We start from the raw sequence: 19,984 nt of genomic DNA on the forward strand, positions 1-19,984 counted from the left end.
TGGAAAAGGATCCTTTTATTTGCACTTGCTGCTTCTTACCAATCAGCCAGTGCCCTAACCATGCCAGTAACTTTCCTGTAATACCATCGGCTCTTAACTTGGTAAGCACCCTCATGTGTGGCAGCTGGCCAAAGGCCTTCTAGAAGTCCAAATATACAAAATCCACTGAATCCCCTTTACCTTTCCTATGTGTAATCTCCTTAAAGAATTCCAACAGATTTATCAGGCACGATCTTCCCTGAAAGAAACCATGCTGACTTTGTCCTACCTTGTTTTGTGTCACTAAGTACTCCTTCACCCTGAGGGTGGCCTCACTGTGACACAAGAGGACGCCATGGACCAACATTTCAGAATGAGAATGGGAATTGGAATTAAAATGTTTGGCCACCAGGAAGATCTGCTTTTGGCGGATGGAGTGGAGGTACTTGTCGAAGCAGTCCCCCAATTTACGGCAAGTCTCAGTATGTAGAGGAGGCAGAATCTTCTAAATATCTGTATTGTATCACCCTCTATCACCAGTGTGTTCCACACACCCACCACTTTCTGTATAAAAAGCCTAACTCTGACATCTCCTGTTAACATTTTGTTTTGACTCTCGGCAGATTTACAAATGCTTGGCACAGGATGTGGAGGTCCCCATTCTGAGATGTTGGATCAGATGAACCTCGAGGCCCTGGGTGCCATCTAGTGGAACTACCCGAACCCTCATTTGTCTGCAACCCTTCTGTGATAGAGTCAAAATGGAACTTGCAACTTGCTTCCTCACCCTTCAAACCTGAAGCAATTTCAATAAAACCTAACTATTACAATTTGCGAGAAGATCAGGACCTCAGCATAAATGAAATATTTCTATTTTTTAATTAAAAAACCCTCCCTTGTTGAGTTAATCAAATCTCTCAGGTAACATTCAAGTTGCTCTCAAGCACGGAACCTGGTTGAACCTAAAAAATGATAGAGCATGTAATGTTTCTCACTACCACTAGATGGAGATAGTGCCCCACTAACAAACCAAAAGCAGCCATTCTACAGGTCTGAATAACACACAATAAGAGTAACCCAGTGTGACAGCAGTCTTGGCCCAAAACCTTGACTGGTTTTCCCTTTCTACAGATGCTGCCAGACCTACTGAATTCCTCCAGCGCTTTGTGTGTGTTGCTCTGTTTTTGCCCCTATTGGCAGAATGTCTTGTGTTCATAGGATGACAGGGTGGAGATACGTCTCTATCAAAGAAAGTGAAGGGCACTCCTTCCCTCAGCTAGCCTACGTCACCTTTGGGCAAGGTGTAGCATCTGCTTAGCCTCCCCGATCAGGATCACGTGAAGCCACAGGAGCAGGTGGTGGATGGTCGTATGAGCAGCTGGTGCATATCACAAGTCCTGGTTATGTGACTACTGACGCCAGGCAGACAATCTCTGAAGAGTATTGATAATGGCTGGGGTCACTCGTCTTGTAAAGACACTGCCCGGAAGAAGGCAATGGCAAACCACTTCTGTAGAAGCACTTGCCAAGAACAATCATAGTCATGGAAAAATCATGACTGCCACGTCATATGACATGGCACACAGGGAATGCACTTGTGTTTATGCTGTGGTCACAGAAGTTGGCCTCACACTCCGGAAGTCCACATTAGGTACACCGTGGGAAGCCTTAAATCATAGCTACCATCATGCAGGAGGTACGGGAGCCTGAAATCCCAAACCTTCAGATTCCAGAACAGCTACATCCCTTCAACCAGTCATTTCTTGAACTAATCCGCACAACTCTCACCTATTAGCAACACTGTGACCATTTTGAGCACTTCCCCAATACAATGTAGTTTGCTTGTTTTTGATCTAATTGTGTTCCGTCTTGCACCATTTATATACAAATGATGCTTTCCTTCTGAGCATTGTACCTCTATGTGCTTGCAACACTACCCGTGAGTAAGTTTTTCGTTACACCTCTGTCACCAACATCATCATTATGTGCTGTGCTGTATGACGTAATCATTATGTGCCATATTGTATGACATCATCATTATCTGCCATGTTGTATGATGTGGGTGATCATGGTCTTTCTATTGACCACGATTGCACTTGGCAAGTGCTTCTACAGAAGTGCTTCTCCATTGCCTTCTTCTAGGCAGTGTCTTTACAAGATGGATGACCCCAGCTATTATCAATACACTTCAGAGATTGTCAGTGGTCGCATAACCAGGACTTGTGATATCGCACCAGCTGCTCATACGGCCATCTACCATCTGCTCCCATGGTTTCATGTGACCCTGATCGGGGGGGGGGGGGGCTAGGCTTGTGCTACACCTTGCCTGAGGGTGACCTGCAGGGTAGTGGAGGGAAGGACCCCCTTACTCCTCTTTTGGTAGAGACGAATCTCCACCCCACCACACACAACCATGCACCCACTTCCATACATGACCATTAACCTGATTTTGACTTGGTTCAACCTCCAGAGTACCCTGAGGTAGAAAATTCCAAAGATTCCTCACCCTCCATGGAAATGAATTCCTCCACATCTCTCACTTAAATGCCTGATGATTTCCCCTCGCCCTCCAATTCCGAAACCATGCCCCCTTCTTCCCTGGTTCCGTTCTAGCCTTGAGCTCCTGTCTCAGAGTGACAATGCTTTGCTGAGCCGCACCTTGTCCCTGGCTCTGGGCCTGCCCTGCTGGGCTGCCCCTCGTCTCCCTGGTACTGGATTGGCTGGAATGGTAGGAGTTGTAGTTGGACAGTGTGCTGGAGGGGGAGCCCAAGTCCGCCCCAGTCTGCTGCTGCGATGAGATGGTGGTGTTGGGAGATGACATCCCTGAGTCAGGCTGTTTGCATTCGAGGTCCAGGGACGGGTCCCGAGACAGGACCCGGTGCTCCACACTCTGAAAGGAGACAGAGAGATGAAGTAACACAGCATGAACGTACCCTGTTCCTCCCATCCAGTCCAGCTTGCTCCCTTATACCAGATATGGACAAACTCTTTACACTTCCGTTTACACAATCATATTCCCAGGTTGTCTGAGTCTGGCTTGGCTACTGAACCACATCCTCTACTGTCCCCATCACACAGGAGACCAGCACTCACACCGGGACCGTTCACCAGCTCACACTGGGACTGATCACCAACTCACACCGGGACCGTTCACTAACACACACTGAGACCGTTCACCAGTGCACACTGGGACCGTTCACTAACTCACACCGGGACTGATCACCAACTCACACCGGGACTGATCACCAATGTACACTGGGACCATTCACTAACACATACAGGGACACCCAATTAGCGCTAATCACAGGGTCCTAGATTTGAGAATGTTACATCTCGTGGTGTCGCTCTGCTGAACTACTGATGTCCCTTTAGAATTATTACAAATAAACTCTGATCACTGTCTCTACGTCAGAGTCTGCCTTTCCTCCACACTTGGGTCCTGATATTGCCAGCACACCTGCTGTGCTACAGGGGCACTTTTAGCAGGGCAATAGATTGGTTGTTAAGTGTTCTAGGGCATTGCAGGTGTATGTGAACACAAGTTTTCCCCTCCTTCTCAGCAGGCTGATACAGATTGGCAATGAACTTCCACCCTTATTAATCTAACAGACAGGTGAATATCTGAATCTCATTTTTAATTTGGCTTTTTTGACACTGATCAACAGAATAACACTCCATCATGTCAAAGTGAAAACAGATCTCTACAAAGTGATCTAAATTAATTACAAACATAAAACACAAAATAATTGATTGCATAAGTATTCAGTCCCTTCAAGTCAGTATTTAGTAGATTCCACCTTTGGCAGAAATTCCAGCCCTGAGTCTGTGTGGATAGGTCTCTATCAGCTTTGCACATCTGCGCACTGCAATTTTCCCCCATTCTTCTTTACAAAACTGCTCAAGATCTGTCAGATTGCATGGGGGTCGTGAATGAACAGCCTTTTTCCAAGCCCAGCCATAAACTCTCAATTGGATTGGGGTCTGGACTCTGACTTGGCCACTCTAGGCATTAACTTTGTTGTTTTTAAACCATTCCTGCAGAGTCTCCCACAGGCCTTCTGGCAAACTCTAGCTGAGATTTCATCTGAGTTTTTCTCAACAATAGCTTTCTCTTTGTCACTTTCCCATAAAGCTGTAACTTGTAACTCCTCCAGAGTTGTCATAGGTCTCTTGGTAGCCTCCCTCACTAGTCACCATCTTGCACGGTCACTCAGTTTTTGAGGACGGCCTGCTCTAGGCAGATTTACAGCTGTGCCATATTCTTGATGATTGACAACTGTACTCCAAGGGATATTCAGTGACTTGAAAACTTTCTTGTATCCATCTTCTGACTTGTGCTTTTCAATAACTTTTTCACTGAGTTGCTTGGAGTGTTCTTTTGTCTATATGGTGTAGTTTTTGCCAGGATGCTGACTCACCAGCTGTTGGATCTTCCAGATACGGGTGTATTTTCACTACAATCAGTTGAAACACCTTGACTGCACACAGGTCTCCAAAAACAGATTTCCATTTATCTGATTATGTGACTTCTAAAACCAATTGGCTGCACCAGTGATGATTTGGTGCGTCATATTAAAGGGGGGTGAATACTTATCCAATCAATTATTTTGTGTTTTATATTTGTAATTAATTCAGATCACATTGTAGAGACCTGTTTACACTTTGACAGGGAAGTGTATTTTTCTGTTGATCAGTGTCAAAAAGGTCAAATTAAGTCCACCGTGATTCAATGTTGTAAAACACTAAAACATAAAAACTTCTGTGGGATGGGGGGGGGTTGGTGGCGGTGAATACTTTTTATAGGCACCGTGTGCACTTTATATATACTGCGTGTGTGTGTGTGTGTATATATAAAAATAAATAAAATAACCATGTCTTCTGCTGGTCTCTCTGCTGAAGCTACTAAAATTTAGAAAATAATCTTGTGGACAAATAAAATTGATCCTCTGCCCTTTGATGTCAAAGGTGAGAGTAATATTTAAAACAGTGAAATTAGAACATTAGAAACTAGAAAAAATGAGATGACAGAGAACATGGTAAATGTTCAGCAAAGCAGGCAGCCTCTGTGGGGGAGGAGAACAAAATTTATTGATTGATGACATGAACTCAGTTTCCCTATTCACAGATACTGCCTGATCCACTGAGTGTATCCAACTTTTTACTTAGGAGAGTCTGGGTGTTGCATTGCCGGTGAATTAATTACTTCTATCTGGTGAACACCCTGGTGTCCACCAGAGGAAGATGGCACAAAGTTATTTGCCAAGGTTGTGCCCTCTCTCCACTTCTCCCTCATCATCATCCACAGTCTCTTCACACACTGGAATAGGGCAATTTATGAGGACATTAGGCTGGAACTAAGAAGCTTTAATTAGGAACACCTTTATGTTAGCCCGTATCAGACGTGGAGGGTGTTTAAAGATCAATTGTATAGGGTACAGGAAAGGTATGTTCCTGTGAGAAGGAAGGACGGGAATGGAAAGATAAGAGACCTTTGGATGTCCAGACGGGCGATGAATGTGTTAAGAAGAAAAAGGAAGAGTATGTAAAGCTTCAGAAGTCAGGATCAAACGAAGCACAATGTGGAATATAAAGGAGCCAGAAGCTAGAACTAAGGAAGGGAATTAGGAAAGTCAGAAGGGGCCATGGTAAGTCCTTGGCAAGTAGCATTAAAGTGAATCCCAAGGCATTCTATACACACATCAAGAGTAAGAGGATAACTAGGGAGAGGGTGGACCACTCAGGGATAAAGAGGGGAACATTTGCTTGGATGCGGAGAATGTGAGTGAGGTACTTTGCTTCAGTATTTCCCAAGGAGAGGGATATAGAGCACCAGGAGATCAGTGCAGAGTGTATAAATGTTAGGGTGTTTAGAGGTCAAGGAGGAGGAAGTGTTGGCCTCCTAATTAGTATTAAGGTGGATAATTCCCCAGGGTCTGATGCGATTTACCCCACGTTATTGAAGGAGGCAAGAGATGACTTTGCTGGACCTTTGTCGAGTATCCTTGTGTCCTCTCTGGCCACAGGCGAGGTCCTGGAGGACTGACGAGGGACTAATTTTGTGCCTCTATTTAAGAAGGGAACAACGGAAATTCCTGGAAACTATAGACCAGTGAATCTGACGTCAGTGGAAGGGAAATCGCAAGAGAAAATTCATAGGGATAGGATATATGAGCATTTGAAAACCCATGACCTAACCAGGGAAAGCCAGTGTGACTTTGTGAGTGGCAGGTTATGCCTTACCAACTTGACTGAGTTTTTTGACAAGATGATGAGAGATTTTGATGGGGGTTGGACAGTGGATGTTGCCTATGTGGATTTTAGTAAGGTTTTTGACAAAGTCCCTCATGTGAGGCTAATCCAGAAGATTAAGATGCATGCAGACATCCCACCTCTCCTGGAAATTCTGGGAGTCTCCCGCAAATTGATGGTGCTACGTCCCTGAAATGAGTTTTTGCAGGGTGGGATGTCTATGCATGGGTTCTGGGACGAATTGGCTGTTTGGGTTCAGAACTGGCTAGCACATAGAAGGCCGAGGGTAGTGGTTGAAGGGGCTTATTCAAGCTGGAGGTCTGTAATTAGTGGTGTTCCGCAGGGATCTGTGCTCTTTGTGATGTATATAAATGAACTGGATCAAAACGTAGATTAGTAAATTGGCGGATGATACCAAGATAGTGTGGAGGACTGGCAAAGAACACTGCGTGATATAGAGCAGTTGCTGATACAGGCAGAGGAATGTCAGATTGAGTTTAACTCAGATAAATGTGAAGTGTTGCTCCTTGGTAGGAAGAATACAAGAAGACAGTACACTGTTAAGGGCAAGATACTTAATAGTGTTGTTGAGCAGAGAGATCTTGGGATCCAAGTTCATGGCTTCTTGAAAGTGGCTACACTAAGGTGGTTAAGAAGGCTTATGAAATGCTTGCTTCTATTAGTCGAGGCATTGAGTTCAAAAGTCAGGAGGTTATTTTGCAACTTTATAAAACTCTGGTTAGGTCACATCTGGAGTATGACATACAGTTCTGGTCGCTCCATTATAGGAAGGATGTTGAGGCTTTGAAGAAGGTGCAGAAGAGGTTTACCATGTTTCTGCCTGGTTTAGAAGGCATGTGCTATCATGAGAGGTTGGATAAACTTGGGTTGTTTTCTCTAGGTCACCAGAGGCTGAGGCGAGATCTGATAGAGGTTTATAAGATTATGAGAGGCATAGATAGAGAGAGTTTTCCAGGGTTGAAATGTCTAATGCCAGAGGGCATGTTTGAAGGTGAGAGAGGGTAGGTTCAAGGGAGATGTGAGGGGTAAGTTATTTTACTCATGAATGCCTGGAATGCGCTGCCTGGCATGGCAAATACATTAGAGGCTTTTAAGAGATGTTTGTATAGGCACGTGGATGTAAGGGAGATGGAGGAATATGGACATAGTATATGTAGGATGGATTAGTGTTAGAGTGTTTTTGATTTGCTTTTTAACTGGTACAACACAACATTGTGGGCCAAATGGCCTGTTCCTGTGCTGTACTGATCTATGTTCTACGTTCTATTAATGGTTGTGATCAACACAGCCAAAGAATCATAAGTCTGCCTCATAAGATGGGCAAAGGTCAGGTGTCAGGGAGTTGCTCTTACCTGTAGGAATTTTACCCAAACACAGATGCCTCTATCAGGGACAGGTAAATGAATTAATATCAAAGTCCAGTCAAAGTAAGTTTCGTATCAAATTATGTATATGTCACCATATACAACCCTGAGATTCATTTTCCTGCAGGCAGTTGCAGGAAAATAAAGAAATACAATAGGGTTTATGAAAAAAATAAAAAATTAAAGACTGACAAAGAATCATTGTGCAAAAAAATAAAAACAGATACATAGATTGAGGTAAATAAATAAATACAAAGATAGATAGATAAAGAAAAATCAGTAAATACACATTCAGATACATAGAGATAGATAGATTGAGATAGATGACAGATGATAGATAAATGCATAGATAGACTAATAGGTAGACAGACTGTAATAAGCTTTTCAGTCCTGTGCAGGGCGCCAGAGAGCAGTGGGTGCCAAAGTTTTTAGAGCACCTGAATTGGTTAATTGTTGTTTAATTGTTGAGAGTTCCCTGAGTTTTTTTTTCATGAACAACTCACTCTTTGTAATGTGGTCTCCTGGTGCTTTCCATTTAAACTTGTTAAGTTTGTTTTGATAGTCTTGGGGATTCTGTATTACTTCAGCAGATGCCTGATTAGAGCTAATCGCAAGGTCCTAGTTCTGAGAATGTTGCGTCTTGCGGTATCGCTCAGCTGAGCCACCAACTTTCTGTTGGAATTATTATGTATAAACTCTGGTCGCCGTCTCTACATTGGAGTCTGTCTTTCCTCTGCACTTGGGTCCAATATTGCCAGTGTACATCAATACAATAGATAGATCGATAGATAATGCTGTGAATATGAGTCCTTGAAGGTGAGTCAGTTCACAGAATGGGAACAATCATCCTGCTTCTAGAAGTCTGCATTTGTGGCATTAATCAGTGGGACTTATCCACAACTCCAAATGTAATTCCCTGGTGGATTTCTCTTACCATGTTCTCGACTGTCTTGAGGTACTTGGCGCATTGACTGTGTCCGTTATACTCAGCCAAGTCTGCTGCTGTGTAGCCATCGTTATCGCGAATACCCAGGTCAACACCATTGACCACCAAGATCTGGCAACACTGTATTAACAAGAGAAATACACGTCAAACAAAACGTAGCAAATGTTATTGATCTGGCTGTCACTGCTGGAGAAAGATAGAGACTAGACGAAGGGTTCCAGCCCGAAACATTGACTGATCTTTTTCACGGATGCTGCCCGACCTGCTGAGTTCCTCCAGCGTGTTGTGAGTGCTGCTTTGACCCCAGCTTCTGCAGAGTATTTTGTGTGTTAGCGACTAGACTACTAAGGTGACTATAAGAACTGATCCATTTTGTGACACAAAGACTGCCCGTACTGCGGTGATACTTAACACTGCTAGCAACCTTGTTGTGTCACTGAATAACACGGCACGGGGCCGGGCTCGTTAGGCTAACTCACCCACGTAAACTAGGGGACACTCATCCATATTAATCCCATCTCCCAGCTCTTGGCACATGCCTTTCTGTGCCCAAGTTATTCAAGTGTTCATCTGGGTACTTCTTAAATGCTGGCAGAGATCCAGTTGCCACCACTCTCTCAGGCAGTGTATTCCAGGTATTAACCATCCTCTGCTTAAAGACACTCAAAATCCAAAGTTCAAAGTAAATTGAGATTCTTTTTTGCAGGCAATCGTTGTACATTCAAAGAAACACAGTAGAATCAATGAAGAGCTGCAAACTGACAAACAACCTATGTGCAAAAAATGACAAATTATGCAAATACAAAAAATAAAAAAATTAGATAGATAGACGGATAGATAGAAAGAAAGAAAGATAGAAAGAACATGAGTCATAGTGTCCTTGAAAGTGAATCCATAGGTTGTGGAATCAGTTCAGTGTTGGGGTGAGTGAAGTTATCCTCTCTGGTTCAGGATGGTTGAGATGAAATAACAGTTCCTGAACCTGGTGTTGTTGGACCTCAGGCTCCTGTACCTCCTTCCTGATGGCAGTAGTGAGAAGGGAGCCTCCTCACCTCTGTTCTAAGGGCCGTCCTTCTATTCTCATACTGTGCCCTTCTCTAGGTCAGCTGAGCTTGGACGTGGATAACGAACGGACATACACTGTCACAACGGTCAGGTCTCTGGCTCTGAGCCTGGCTCTGTGGCTCAGAAGGCAAGGGGTGGCGGGGAGAAGATAGAGTTGTAATGGTAGAGGATTTGTTGGTTAGGGCAACATATAGGAGGATCTGTGGATGAGAACAAGTTTCCCAGATGGTATGTTACCTCCTAGGTGCCAGGGTCAGGGAGTCCACAGCATTCTTAAGTGGGAGGGTGTGCAGCCAGAGGTAATGGCCCAGTGAGTACCACTGACATAGGTAGGAAGAGGGACGAGGTTTGGCAAGGCGAGTTCCGGGAGTTAGGTGCTAGGCTAAGGAACAGGACTTCCTTTGTGATTTCAGGATTACTACCACATGCTGGTGAGGTCAGAAGTAGGAAGATCATACAGTTTAACACATGGCTGAGAAGATGGTTCAGGAAGGAGGGCCTTAGATTTTTGGATCATTGGCTTTCTTTCGGGGGAGGTTGGAATATACAGAAGGGATGGTTTGCACCTGAACTGGAGGGGTACTAATATCCTAGTGGGAAGGTTCACTAGTGCTGCACTGGGTGGGGGCTGAGGGTTTAAACGGGAGTTGCAGGTGATTGAGAACCAGAGAGACAGAACAGATAGTGGGACGATTGCGGAGAAAGATGTTGTTAAGCCTAAGTATGAAGTCAGGAATAAAAACATTGAGCACAGCCGGATTAATGTTCTAAACTGCGTATATTTCAATGCAAGCAGTACTCTAGGAAAGGCGGATGAGTGTAGGGCATGGATCAGCACGTGGAATTATGATATTGTAGCCACTAGTGAGACTTGGTTGCAGGAAGGGCAGGACTGGGGCTTTTCAAAGAAAGGGGCTTCCTTTCCTCAACCATTTCACGCATGTCTGCTCTTACCCCATTCTCCTGCCACCCTACCAGAGATAGGGTAGGATAGGGTTCCTCTTGTCCTTTCCTACCACCCCCTCCCAGCCTCTGCGTCCAGCACATAAACTTCTGCTACCTCCAAAGGGATTCCACCATCAGGCACATCTTTCCCTCCTCACCACTTTCTGCTTTTCACAGGGATCGCTCCCTACACGACTCCCTTGTCCATTTGTCCCTCCCCAGTGGTCTCCCTCCTGGCACTATTTTTCCCCCTTGCAAGCAAAGCAAGTGCTACACCTGCCCCTACACCTCCTCCCTCACTACCATTCAGGGCCCTAAACAGTCCTTCCAGCTGAGGCGAAACTTCACCTGTGAATTTGTTGGGGTTATATACTGTGTTCGGTGCTCCCTGTGTGGCCTCCTGTGTATCGGTGAGACCCAATGTAGATTCGGAGACTACTTTGCCGAGCATCTATGCTCCATCCACCAGAACAAGCAGGATCTCCCAGTGGTCACCCATTTTAATTCCACTTCCTATTCCCATTCCCATATTTCCATCCATGGCCTCCTCCACTATCATGATGAGTCCACACTTAGGTTGGAGGAACAACACCTTATATTCCGTTTGGGTAGTCTCCAACCTGATAGCATGAACATCGATTTCTCAAGCTTCCAATAATGCCCCCACCCCACCTTCACCAATTCCCATCGCCTTTTCCCTCTCTCACTTCATCTCCTTGCCTGCCCATCTCCTCCCTCTGGTGCTCTTCCCCGCTCTTTCTTTCTTCCCTGGCCTTCTGTCTCTTTCACCAATCAACTTCCCAGCTCTTTACTACATCCCTTCTCTTCCAGGTTTCACCTATCACCTGGCGGTTCTCTCTTCCCTCCCCCCACCTTTAAATCTATTCCTCAGCCTTTTTCTCCAGTCGTGCCGAAGGGTCTCGGCCCGAAACATCAACTGTACTTTTTTCTAGAGATGCTGCCTGGCCTGCTGAGTTCCTTCAGCATTTTGTGTGTGTTGTTCGGATTCCCAGCATCTACAGATTTTCTCTTGTTTGGAACTGGGGTTCTGTTGTTTTGGACATCATAAAGTGGGAGGGATTAAAGGAGGAGGGATGGCGATCCTAGTCAGGGAAAATATCATGGCAGTGCTTTGACAGGAGGGACTGGAGAGTTCATCTTGTGAAGCTTTATGGGTAGAACTAAGGAATAAAAAAGGTATGATCACGTTAATGGGGCTACATTACAGACCACCCAACAGTCCATGGGATTTAGAGGAACAAGTTTGCAGAGAGATTACAGACTGACGCAAGAAAAATAAGGTTGTAGTAGTAGGTGATTTTAATTTTACACATATTTATTGTAATTCCCATTCTGTAAAAGGGCTGGATGGGAAGAAAGTTTCCTTAATCAACCCATGGAAATCCCAACTAGAAAAAGTGTGATACTAGATCTCCTACGAGAGAATGAGATGGAGCAGCTGACAGAAGCTTGTGCAGAGGAACACTTTGCATCTCGTGATCATAACACCTTCAGTTTCAAGGTAATTGTGGAAGAGGATTGGTCTGATCCTTAGGTTGAGATTCTAAACTAGAGAAAGCCCAATTTTGATGATATTAGAAAGATCTGGCAAGTGTGGACTGGGACAGGTTGTTTTCTGACAAAGTTGTACTTGGGAGGCCTTCAAAAGTGAAATTTTGAGAGTACAGAGTTTGTGTGTTCCTGTCAGAATAGAAGGCAAGGATAACTGGTTTAGTGAACCTTGGTTTTCGAGAGATATTGAAGCCCTGGTTCAGGAAAAGAAGATACATGGCAGGTACAGGCAGGAAGGAACAAATGAGGTACCTGAATATAAGAAATGCAACAGAGCGCTTAAAAAGGAAATCGGGAGGGCTGAAAAAAGGCATGTGGTTGTTTTAGCAGACAAGGTGAAGGGGAATCCTACGGGCTCTTACAGATATATCGATAGCAAGGGACAAATTGTTCCTCTGAAGTATCAGGGTGGCAATCTGCACGGAGCTGAAAGGGATGGTGGAGATACCAAATGGATTTTTTGCATCTGTATTTACTCAGGAGACAGACACAGAGTTTATAGAAGTGAGGCAAAACAGTTACAAGGTCATGGACTGTATACAGATTACAGAGGAGGAGGTGTTTGCTATCTTGAAGCAAATTAGGGTGGATAAATCCCCAAGGCCTGTCAAAGTGTTCCCTCAGACCTTGTGGGAGGCCAATGCAGAAATTTCAGGTGCCTTAACTGAGATATTTAAAACATCGGGATATTTATACACGGGTGAGATGCCGGAGGACTGGAGGATAGTAAGTGTTGTTCCATTGTTTCAGAAAGACTCTATGAATAAACCAGGAAATTATAGGCTGGCGGGCCTGGCATCAGTAGTGAGAAATTCATTGGTAGGTATTCTATGGAACATATATATAAGTATTTGGATAAACAGAGACTGATTACAGATAGTCAGCATGGTTCGTGCGTGGTGGGTCATGTCTAGCCAATCATAGAGTTTTCAAGGGAGTTACTAGGAAGGCTGATGAAGGCAAGGCAGTAAATGTTGTCTCCATGGACTTTAGCAAGGCCTTTCACAAGGACCCACATGGCAGTTGGTCAAGAAGGGTCAGTTGCTTAGCATTCAAGACGAGGTAGTAAATTGGATTAGTGATTAGCCTCATGGGAGAAGCCAGAGAGTGGTAATAGGTGGTTGCTTCTCCGACTGGAGGCCTGTGACTAGTGGTGTACTGCAAGAGTTGGTGTTGGGTCAGTTACTGTTTATCAATGTATATCAATGATCTGGATAATAACATGGTTAACTGGATCAGAAAATTTGCAGATGACAGCAAGATTAGAGGTGCAGTGGACAGTGAGGAAGCCTACCAAAGCTTGCAACTGGTTCTGGACTAGCTGAAAAGTGTTAGATGGAATCTAATGGTTAATACAGACAAGGAGGTGTTGTACTTTGGGAGGAACAACCAAGGTAGGTCTTACTGAGGTTGGGTGAGGCTACAACTAAAGGCCATGGGTTAAGTGTGAAAGGTGAAATGTTTAAGGGAAACATGAGGGGAAACTTCTTCATTCATAGAGTAATGAGAGTGTGGAACAAGCCACCAGCTCACATGGTAGATGTGAGTCAATTTCAACATTGAAGAGAAATTTGGATAGGTACATGGATGGTAGGAGTATGAAGGGCTATGGTCCAGGTGCAGGTCGATGGGACTCGAGAGATTACTGCCTTGGCATGGACTAGATGGGCTGAAAGGCCTCTTTTGTGCTCTACTGCTCTATGGCTCCATCAGACTGAGTTTTAGCTTGATGCCTGAGTCAATCTCCATTCTGCACTGTGACTCATCACACACTCTGCTGTGACACTGGAGTCCTTCCATGGTAATATTTTGCACAGGAGTCACACTGGAGTTATAATGTTCTCCATGTCGCCTCCTACAGGGCTCTTCAAGCTGCACCAACACTACACCATATGATACACCCCCCCCCCACCACCCCAACTCTGGTTATGCCTTGGGCACTGGCAACAATTTGATCTCCACAATTGGTTTCATATTCCTGCATTGGATACAGCTCAGAGAAGGTTTATTAGGTCAATTCCCAGTTGTCTTACGAAGAGCAATTCAGTAGGTGGAGCCGATACTGATTAGGATTTCAAAGAATAAGTAATGTTCTTATTGAAACAAGTAATATCCTCAAGGGGAGAAGCTGATTCCTTGTGGAAGAATCTGGAACTAGGATCAGGGTTTCCGAGTAAGTGGGCCGCCCATTTACGAAAGGGTTGAGGAGGAATTTTTCTCAGAGGGTCGGAATTGGAATTCTTTACCCCAGAGAGGTGGAATCATTAAATGCATTCAATGGGGAAACTGGTAGTTTTTTTGGGTTAATGGAAAATCAAGGGTTATGGGGAACTGACGGGAATGGGAAGGTGTCAGGGCAGGATTATGATTATGATTGTGATTATGAGGACACGCAGTCCCCTTTCATTGTCATTTAGTAATACATGCATTAAGAAATGATACAATGTTTTTCCAGAATGATATCACGAAAACACATGACAAACCGACTTAAAGACTAACAAAAACCATGTAATTATAACATATAGTTACAACAGTGCAAAGCAATACTGTAATTTGATAAGAACAGACCACGGCACAGTAAAAGTCTCAAAGTCTCTCGAAAGTCCCATCATCTCACACAGACGGTGAACCTCCAGCGCCGCAAACTTGCCGATGCAGCATCCTGGAAGCACCCGACCGCAGTCCAACTCTGAGTCCGTCCAAAAACTCCGAGCCTCCGACCAGCTCTCCGACACCGAACACCATCTCAGCCGAGCACTTCAACCCCAGCCCCGACAACAGGCGATACACAAAGCCGAGGATTTGGGGCCTTCGTCTCCGGAGATTCTCCATCACACAGTAGCAGCGGCAGCGAAGCAGGCATTTCAGAAGTTTCTCCAGATGTTCCTCTGCGCTTCTCACAGCTGTCTCCATCAAATCCGGGTTGTGCACGGTACCTAGTTACACATAATTAATATTCATTCGGAACGGCTGCGCGCGCTGCGTTGCGCTGCCATCTTCTCCTCCCTCAAGGTTGAGGGGCCGAATGGCTTGCTCCACCTCGCTCTTTCAGTTTATTCCACACATTTTACTTCAATCCCCCAATACTTCATCTCATGAAGGATATTCAGCAACATGCATACCTGGAAGTTTTTCATTGGCATCTGCTTCCAAAGGAAAGTCTGCCATACCGGAATAACTCCAGGAGGAACGTTATGCGACTTGAATCTGTCCAGCCACGGCATTGACACCTGTCGTTGTGAGACTTGGTGAGTCATTTGTGAGATCACAGCAGGAAGTGTAACACAGAAAGGGTGAGAAGAAGGTTTGCACAGATATACAGAGCTCCCCTGCCACAGGCCATAGGAGAGAAGACAGGAATCCCTAGAGTGGTGCCATCATTATTGCTGAAGGAAGGAGCCTGGGCAGGGAATAACAAGGCCAACCTAATGCTTAATTCCAGTTTTCCTTGGTCTTTCTGTACAATAATTCTGATATAATACCTTCCCACGTACTATGATTCTGGGAGCAAACACAAAAAGATAAAATTCCCCACTGCAGTGGTGCGAGTATGGAACGAAATGCCAGCGGAAGTGGTGGATGCGGGTTTGCTTGCAACATTTAAGAGAAGTTTGGATGAGTACATGGATAGGAGGGGTATGGAGGACTACAGAACAGGTGGGAGTCCATGGGACTAGGCAGAATAACAGTTCAGCACAGACTCGATGGGCCAAAGGGCCTGATTCTGTGCTCTAGTGCTCGATGATTGCCTCAGCCTTCTGAGGGAAAAGTTGCTCAAAAACCAAGACCTCAAAACTAGGCACCAAGTTCATGGCTCACTGAGCTGCAGCTGACCTCTGCCCTCCTGTGGGGCTGAGAGATATGGACAACCTGACAGCAGGACAGCATTGGAGAGGTATCACCAAAGCCATCTCAACCAAATTTTCCAAACCCATTAGCAGGGCGGGAAACCCATTATCAGGCCTATTCCAGATCAAGGCTAACACAGCGTCTGGGGGCTGTAAGATATTCACATTCTGAGATCTCATAGAGTCACAGGGTCATAGGTAGCACAGAAACAGGCTTTTCAACCCTTGTAAAGCTACTGTGACACTGTAATTTCATTTGGGATCAATAAAGCATCTATCTATCTATATCAGAATCAAATTTATCATCACTCACATATGTCATGAAATTTAATTTATTTTGTGGCAGCAGTACTGTGCACCACATAAAGTTACTATAGTACTGTGCAAAAGTTTTAAGTACCCTAGCTACATTTATATGCCTAAAACTTCTGCACAGTACTGAAAATTTGGGAACTCAGTTTGGAAACTCTCTTCCAGTGCACCTTTTGATATATTTATGAATTAAACCAGGAGAGGGCTTTCTGCAAGACTTTAAATTATTTCCATATTTCCTTATGCAAAAGAATGAGGCCATTCAGCCTGTTAAATCTATGTTCACAGAGTAAAACCATTCACTTTAACATACATGACTTGAAGTCATATCCAGATGATGACTAATTCGAAGCAAAATTATTCTTAGGTTTTAACAAAGCAGAGTTAAGTTTGGACAAAGCACAAAGGAAAATAGTAAGTAAACATCATGAATCGTAGGAAGTCGAGCTCTTTATCCATTAATCACCTCTATTATTTCATCTGCATTACAGTTCAGATCGGTGCAGTGTTTGGAAAGTTACCTCCAGTTCTCCATTCTCAGCAGCATCGTGTAGCGGGGACCCTCCCCAGTTATCCGTGGCAATTTCACCTCCGTGCAACAACAACCAGCTGAGAACCTTGGTGTGTCCCTTACTGGCAGCAAAGTGCATTGCTGTGGCCCCTTCACCGTCCCGGTCCAACAGGCTAATGTCTGAGAAACTCACCTGGGTGGGGCAATGGAGAGGATCAGTTAACCAGTGAATGGAGCTCGACAACCTGAGGTGAAAATTTGTAATAGATATTTGTTCAGTTTCTTTAAAGAAATGATCACTCAGTTTCAAAACTTAAGAGAAATTTGGATGGGTACACGGATGGGAGGGGTTTGGAGGGCTATGGTCATGAAACTAGGCAGAATCACATCTTGGAATGGACTAGATGGGCCGAAGGCCCTGTTTCTGTGCTGTACCACACCATGACTCTCTGAGGGCATTTTCTTAACCTTGATCATTTTCTTGGAATTCAGGGGAGGTTAGATTTAGAGTTAAAATAATCACTGTATGTCACAGCGATTGCAAACATCCCTGCTCCACAACCCCCACCCCTCCCCACCAAGTCACTCTTTAATTCAATCCTTTCCCCAATATCTAAGCTTTACGAATATTTGGTATCTTGGCCAAGGGGCCATAAAGGAAAGGAAAGGAAGATGAATCTCAGATGATATCCTATGGCACTTCACAAACAGCCACTCATAGAGCCATGGATTATACACCATGGAAACAGAACCTTCAGCCCAATTTGTTCATGCCAACCAATAGTCCTTTGGGATGTGTGTATCATGCAGCTTCAGAACTGCTCCAGAAACTCCAGCAATTACTGTCCTGCTGACATCCCTGCTAGTGTCCCCTTCCAATCTCTCCTACCTCTATAATTCCCTGTACTCCACTGTAATACTAATACATCTGACTTTAGCTTCTCCCTCTCAAATTGCAGGTGAAGTCTATCATATTATGATCACAGCCTCTTAAGGAATTAATTAATAAGGAAGGGCTGGTATCACAGCCTTCCCTGCCCTGTTCTCTCTGGGTCTCTGATTTCTAGACATCCCACTTTCACACAAACCCAGCAGCCACTGGTTGACGACATTTGAGAGTGTGCATAATTTTCTTCTCTTCCCCGGTGTCCACATGCAAAACCCTACCTGAGGTTTAGAGATATCTCGTCCCACTGGACGTGTCCAAACAGGGGCAGGGTGCAAAGATGCAGAAACAGCTAACAGGCAACAGGAAAGGGAATGAAACTTTACCCAGGAATGTCACGTTGAGACCATATCAGATCAACGTGATCTTACAGAATGACTGGTTCTATGCTCCAGGATTTAATGGATAAATAAAAGTAACAACTTTTAAAAGACAGTTTTATCAGTTCACAGATAGGAAAGGTTTACATTATGGGTCAAACACTAGCAAATAAGTGTTGGGTCCTGATGCTTTTGTGAATCCAAGGTTATTCAGAAGTCAAGAATGAAGCATAAAACTTGGTGTTGATGGCTATTTTATTAAGGGAAAAGAAGTGTCAAGAGAAACAAAGAAAAAAGCAGACTAAAAAAGTAGTGTGTTCTTCTCATACTAAACTAGAGATAACAGAAATTCCAGTGATAATAGTTAACCAATAAGATAGCCAGATTCAAGTCATATAACACCTGCTGCTGAAAATAAGAAGATCCCAGTAAAATATGAGGCAATTGTATCATTATTACTGTAAAATTCACTGAAAAATTACATGGATGTAGGTGATTATATAAAAATACAAGCAAGCATAGGGAAGTTAAACTACAAGAAAAATAACAATTCTCTATGGTGGGATTGGTCTGGATGGACATCTTGCTCAGCATGGACCAGTTGGAACAAAGAGCGTGTTTCTATGCTGTGTGACTCTACGACTCCAAGCGGAAAAAGCTTCACTCTTCTGCTAAATTCCGCTCACTTGATTCAAGGATTCGGCACCTTGAGGGTTTACTTCACGCTGTCTGCTCAGAGGAAGGAATCTCTTGATTCAACAGTTCCCCTTAAAGTGGTGCCATTTCCACTCTGCATTTCATGGCATGGAGGAGAAACCGATGCCTCCCTACTCTCCCGGAATGGAGCCTTTCACTATTCCAGCACTTCTAGTGGATGTCCGAAGCAGCCTGAGGCATGGGTGTTGGGTGAATTTAAATGGCACTGAGAGTTATGACTCAATAGTGACCCCGCTCAAAACACTTTACTTCTTTCCCAATAGGCTTCTTTCCACAACACCAACTTGATGTTCCTCAACACGTTACATTAGGATTCCCAATTCTTGTTTTTCTACTCTCTCCATGGCATTACGCTACCCAGCAAACTTCAGCCCTCTATCTCCTTCCCCCAACACTCTCGTTCTCTGCGACTTTTCACTCACTCTATTCTACCACCGGCACCCCAGACTTCAGAGAATCCCCTCCTTCCGCCTGCCACGCTTCTTCTAAGTCCTTCAGCTATTTCTTCAGTCGATCCTTCTAGGTTTCTCAACCTTGGATCAGAATCAGGTTTACTATCACTGACATACCTCATGAAACGTGTTATTCTGCAGCAGCAGTACAGTGCAAAACATAAACTATACCATAAATTATAATAAGAAATATATATCTTAAAAATTAAATAAGTTGTGCAAAAGGAGAACAAAAATTAGTGAGGCAGTGTTCATGGGTTCATTGTCCGTTCAGAAATTAGATGGTGAAGGAGAAGAAGCTGTTCGTAAAATGTTGAGTGTGTGTCTTCAGGCTCCTGTACCTCCTCCCTGATGGTAGCAATGAGAAGAGGATACATCCTGGGTGATGGGGGTCCGTAATGATGAGTGGCACCTTTTTGAGATATTATCTTTTGCATATGTCTTATTGTTTTATTACAGGCGTTACTTAATGATAGCTGCCAACCATTTTGTGATGTATTCTAGATTGAAGATACATCTGACAAACTGCATTATGAACCCATGAGTTAGATCAGGGGTCCCCAACCTTTTTTGCACCGCAGACCGGTTTAATATTGACAATATTCTTGTGGACTGGCCAACCGGGGTCGGGGGGGGGGGCGTTGTTCAAGTAGGGTTAAACTCACCTCAACATGTCTTTTAAGTAGCAGTCAAATCCCAGGACACTTTATCCCACGAAAGACTACCATGACCATGAA

General features: G+C 44.2%; 1 protein-coding gene across 1 annotated transcript in view; it reads right to left on the reverse strand.

Annotated features, from left to right (window-relative positions):
• Positions 1-19,984, reverse strand: part of espn (espin) — a 190,944-nt gene that overhangs the window by 117,810 nt on the left and 53,150 nt on the right. The window contains exons 4-6 of the mRNA XM_072244761.1: positions 16,823-17,005; positions 8,548-8,679; positions 2,638-2,869 (exon numbers count right to left, since the gene is read on the reverse strand). Coding sequence (XP_072100862.1) covers positions 2,638-2,869; positions 8,548-8,679; positions 16,823-17,005 — 547 coding nt within the window. The remainder of the gene's footprint in view (positions 1-2,637; positions 2,870-8,547; positions 8,680-16,822; positions 17,006-19,984) is intronic.

This window comes from Mobula birostris, chromosome 27, assembly GCF_030028105.1.
Source record: "Mobula birostris isolate sMobBir1 chromosome 27, sMobBir1.hap1, whole genome shotgun sequence".
Lineage (NCBI taxonomy): Eukaryota > Metazoa > Chordata > Chondrichthyes > Myliobatiformes > Myliobatidae > Mobula > Mobula birostris.